Source organism: Cololabis saira, chromosome 4, assembly GCF_033807715.1.
Source record: "Cololabis saira isolate AMF1-May2022 chromosome 4, fColSai1.1, whole genome shotgun sequence".
Lineage (NCBI taxonomy): Eukaryota > Metazoa > Chordata > Actinopteri > Beloniformes > Belonidae > Cololabis > Cololabis saira.
Genome location: NC_084590.1, coordinates 35,028,937 through 35,034,146, shown reverse-complemented (window position 1 = coordinate 35,034,146; position 5,210 = coordinate 35,028,937). Strand labels below are relative to the sequence as shown.

The following is a 5,210-nucleotide window of genomic DNA, read 5'->3' as shown; positions in this document are numbered from 1 at the left end:
GATCAATAAAGTTCTTATTTTTGCCATCTGAGAAAATTAAATATATTATATTTGGTGCCTAACTGTTTCCCAAGTATATTAGTGATACATGAGACGTAAAACGTAAATTTCTTTGTAGAAAAGCGCTTTAGGAAAATAAGTCAATTCACTTGTATTAGTTTACAGCGCAGTCTTGCCACATCCAACATGGCGGCGACGTTGACGCATCGCAGCAGCGGGAAAGACCACTCGATGCGGCGTCTACGTATATATGTCTATGGTTGAGCACATAGACATATGTATATATGTTTACATGTCTATGGTTGAGCGAGCCATTATCTGTTTTTACTTCCGGGTCACGTGATTCCCCCTCTCTCTCTCTACCTCTCTCTCTATGTCTCTCTACCTCTCCCTCTCTCGCTCCCTACAACTCATCAGGCTAACGGGAGCTAACCCAGCTCGTCGTTCACTTCTTCACGTCTTTAGTTTATCAAAGAACAAACCAAAAGCCATTTCGTCTAGAAAGTGCCCTACAACTACTTACGGTATGTTTTCAGTTTGTGTCATGGCTGTGGAATGTGAATGTGTTTGCTTTAGACACACAACCAAACCTCTCTCTCAAGTTAGCAGAGAGCTAGCAGCCTCTAGCAGCTGCACAGCTGCTGCTGCTAGGATGATAAAACATGTTGACTGAGAAAGTTTACACTTTATTAGGGATTATCGCTATTTGGGATCGACTTCAGAGTGATCCGAGGTTAGGTTTTCCTTTTCTGATGAAAAGTTTGTGGATTTTAAGAGACTCCACAGACAAGTCTGGTGACACTATTATAAATGTTGCTGCTCCTTCACTCTTAACCAGTTTAATGGCTGGTTAAGCCACCGAAACACCATAAATGGTCAAGAGAGGTATGTTAGGAATTAGTCATTTTCCTTGTGAGATGAAAGATATGTGGATGTTGAGAAAAGACATTATTTAGATATGAAAACATCAGATACTGTAGACTTCAACAAAGTGCAATCATGTGTTGAGTTGTTATTGCATCGGTAGTACAAGGAGACATGCAATAAGTTAGCACAACTAAGTTTTACATAATCATTTAAAAAAAGTTTAGGCAGTAAACTTTTGTTTTATTTTGCAGGTAATTTAAAGTGTGCTTGATCATCATGCTCGGAGAATGATGATTTCTTTCAAGTAAAGGATGTGGATGGAAAACTTACTAAAGGAGAACTGCAGTCGTAAGTCATTCCATTGCAACTTCCTGGAGTGGAACAGCTGTTGCTGTTTCTTGGCATAATCCATTATGTCATTGCCGAAGGAGTCGGGAAACAGAGGGAAAGACAGAGAGCGGGGTGCCCGTCCAAAGGTGAGACAAAGTCGATCAGAAGAGAGACGAGACGCAAGTGGAGGCTGGAAAGGTGGCAAGGGGAAGAAAAAAGGCCTTTCTTCCCACGACAAAGCAGCGGAGCGACCGGTGAGCGATGGTTTTGAGTACGGCGAGCTGCTGGGTGAGCTGGAGGAGAGGAACCAGACGACCTCCTCCCCTCAGAAGGGTGATAGTTGGAAGTTGCAGAGCTTGGACATTGCAACGTCCTTACTCGGGGAAGAACGGGTTACAGCCAGGCCGGGCCTGGGAACCGTCAACTCTGCCGAGGAATTGCCTGCTCTCTGTGAAGCGGAGGGTAGAGGGTCGAGCAGCAGTCGCACTCTCAGGCAAAAAATCCAAGATGCAATGGGACAGTGTTTTCCTATAAAGACGCACAGTGCAGCGACGCCGCCTGCACAATCCTTTTCATCTTCTGCTACCTGTGCCTCCTCCAGACGGAAGATCCATCTCAGTGAGCTGATGCTGGATGACTGCCCTTTTCCTGTCGGATCAGAGCTGGCTCAGAAGTGGTATCTCATTAAGCAACACACTGCTCCTGTTACCCAGCCTCCTCTGCTGGACGCCGCAGTCGTGTGTAGTGCTCCGACTTCAGCCGTTGCCACGGTGGTGGAGGATGTGGATGACAGATTACGAGAGCGGAGGCGCATCAGCATAGAACAAGGTGTCGAGCCGCCGCCCAATGCGGAGATCCATACATTTGAAGTAACGGCTCAAATTAATCCTCTCTACAAACACGGCCCTAAACTGGCTCACGGTATGAATGAATTAGCCGGGACTGACAGGGCCTCTGTTCAGCAGCAACAGCAGCTTCTTCTCCAAAGTCAACAGCAACATCAACTCCTTCTCCAGAGCTGTTTGGACACACTTGACGAGGTGGTGGCCTCGGCGTCTGCCTCTGCCAACATCTGTGACCCGGCCCCTGACTCTTTGGTTGAGCCTGAGGTTGCTGTGACCAATCCAACGCCTAGAGCCACACTTCCTCAGACTGACACTCCAAAATCTCACGATGGCTATCGTATTCACACTCAGATTGATTACATTCACTGTTTAGTTCCAGACCTGCTGCAGATCACCAATCTCCCGTGTTACTGGGGAGTCATGGACCGCTATGAGGCAGAGACACTGCTGGAGGGAAAGCCTGAGGGCACCTTCCTGCTGCGGGATTCTGCACAGGAAGACTACCTCTTTTCTGTTAGCTTCCGCCGCTATGGCCGCTCGCTACACGCGCGGATCGAACAGTGGAACCACAATTTTAGCTTCGATGTCCACGACCCCAGTGTTTTCCATGCTCCCACAGTGACAGGCTTGTTGGAGCACTACAAGGACCCCAACTCCTGCATGTTCTTCGAGCCCCTTCTGTCCAACCCCATCCACCGCTCGCATCCCTTTAGCTTGCAGCGCATCTGCATCGCAGTGATAAGTAGCTCCACCACCTATGATGGCATCAACATTCTTCCCATTCCAAATGCTTTGAAAAAGAACCTGAAAGAATACCACTATAAGCAGAGGGTGCGTGTGCGCCGAATGGATATGTGGTGGGAATGACAAAAAAAAATAGCAAAATGACAAAAAAAAAACTTAACCAAATACATCTTTAAGCCTCTCTTAAATAGACAAAATAATAAGTCTTGTTCATCACTCTGTTAGGCTGTATCAACATACATTACACTGTACTTATTTATTTTATTCCTGCTGTATGTCTTAATATTTGTACTAAACCACACTGATGAGAGCAATATGTAATCTCACTGATCTTGCACACTCAGAGTTCCGTGTGCTCAAATTAAACAAACTTGGTTTAGATCTGTCGTTTTCAGAGGGCTGCATCGCGTCTGTGTTTTCAAGTGTGACTAAATCAACTTCATTATCTCATGATGGAGTTATGAATCTAGAGGACTATAATAGACTTGTTCATCAGTCACATGCTGAGAAGGTGAAACGCGTACTGGCAAGATGATGATCTTGTCACTGAGGTGTTGAAGTGCAGCATGTTTGCAGTATTACTCATTGCTTGCCACATTGAGCTCAAACCCAATAACCTTTTGAAAGTTGGCCCATGTGCTTGCTAGTCTTATTTAAGATAAGAAGGTGTGCCACATTGATGCATTGTATTCTCTCTTCTTTTTTTAAGGGTAACTGTTTAGTTATAGGGAAATATGCAAATTGAAGAACAATTAATCATCCCAAAAATGCTTGTTTTTGCTGACATCCAGTGGTTTTAATGCCTCAATTTGCTCAGCGATGTATAGTTTTACTCAAGGACCTTATGATGTCGATACCATTGTGGTTACTGGTGCAACAAAGCACACCTCTGGCCTCATCCAGTTGTAACTCGTGATGAGACGAGAGGTGAAACAGACTTGAACACATAAATTTGAGTGCAATAAAATGTTCCTTTCTAGCCCTGTGTTGTTGTTTTATTTGGTTATTTATTTTTCTATGTGTTCCACAATTACTATCCTAAATGGCTCAGATTCTACATCAGTCGCCTGCTTTGCTTTCAGCCCACGTCACACAACCATCTGTGGGTTCCCCTCTGAGGTTAAGTTGCATGCACCCTCTGCCAACTGGCTTCATTAATTTTGAAATAGAGGAACTAGTGTGGCCTGTATAAAGTTGTCGCCACTGATGCAGCTGTATCTGAAATCTGACTTTTGAACTACCCAGTTGCATTGCTTTGGCTTTTTTTTTTCTCATCTAATCACCAGTGAGAACCCTGATCCAAGAGGACGACAGCAGGATTGTTATACCTCCTGCTGTTAGGAAGAAGTGTCTTCATATTAATCTTCCATTCATGCTTAATGACAAAATTACAATATTTGAGTTTGCTCGGGTGAATCTAAGTGAAAAATGAACACATTTTGAGCTTTTTTTAGGGGATGGACACTTGAGTTGTCATGGAGACAAAAATAGTTGAGCTTTGGAAAGCTCTTCAAAAACAAACTGATGCTGCTGAAAAAAAAAACCTTCACACACTAAGCTCAAAATAGTGAAAGTAAGTTCAAGGGCAAAGTTTTATATTTGAGATATGGTGAGGAATGGTCAAAAAACTCCAAAGCCATCACCTAGAAACACACCATCTCACCTTCGGGTCATCTATTGGGAGGATAAACTCAGATTATTTCTAGATTGTTTATCTTTAGATGTATGTTCAGAGGTCTGTGTATTTATTCATTGCCATAACACAAAGAGCGATGCTTTTCATGCAGGGTGGACTTTGATTCGCCTTATGTATGGCTCGGTCGATGATTTATGTAGCTTCAGTTGGGCCAGCGTGCCTTGGGGGGGAACTGTGTACAAAAAAGCGATTGCTAATTGTTGTGTGCACTAAGACATGATCACAAGTGACAACAATCCCATTGTTATTGGTAAAGCATGGAGAATGGGTCCTCAATCATGTTCTGAACCACTGATGATGTTTTCTCCTTGAAGTGGCCAATTTGATATGCAGGATGTAAATCATCTGTGACAAGCGCTCATGCAAAAAAGGAAGCAGCTATAATTTGAACAACTCTTCCAAGCCACCGATTAAGTCTGTTCAAAATGTCAAGCCAGGACCTTTAGCCTCTGTCTTCTGAATTAAGTCACTATAAAAGCTCAACTATAAAATGAAATGTACAGTGATAAGTGACTTTTGACCTGCTATGTGTACATGTGTGGAGTATGACGTTAACCCTGCACACAAGCAATGTCTGCCCCTGGACACCTCAAGGCTTCTGGCCTTCACCACCACGATGCGTTTCTCTGCAGCCTAGTATTCCTACCAGAGATCATCTAATGAGAAGATGTTTTTGGTGTGTCTGTGTGGATCACTTTTTGTCTGTAATCTGTAACACTGTGACAGGA

The 5,210-nt window shown here is 43.9% G+C and overlaps 1 protein-coding gene across 1 annotated transcript; it reads left to right on the top strand.

Moving 5' to 3' along the window:
- Window positions 1-229: 229 nt before the first annotated feature.
- On the top strand, window positions 230-3,765 carry socs9 (suppressor of cytokine signaling 9). Its single transcript, XM_061719590.1, has 2 exons — window positions 230-524; window positions 1,119-3,765. Exon 2 carries the CDS (start codon window positions 1,281-1,283, stop codon window positions 2,907-2,909), a length of 1,629 nt encoding a protein of 542 aa, XP_061575574.1. The 5' UTR covers window positions 230-524; window positions 1,119-1,280; the 3' UTR covers window positions 2,910-3,765.
- The last annotated feature ends 1,445 nt before the right edge of the window (window positions 3,766-5,210 follow it).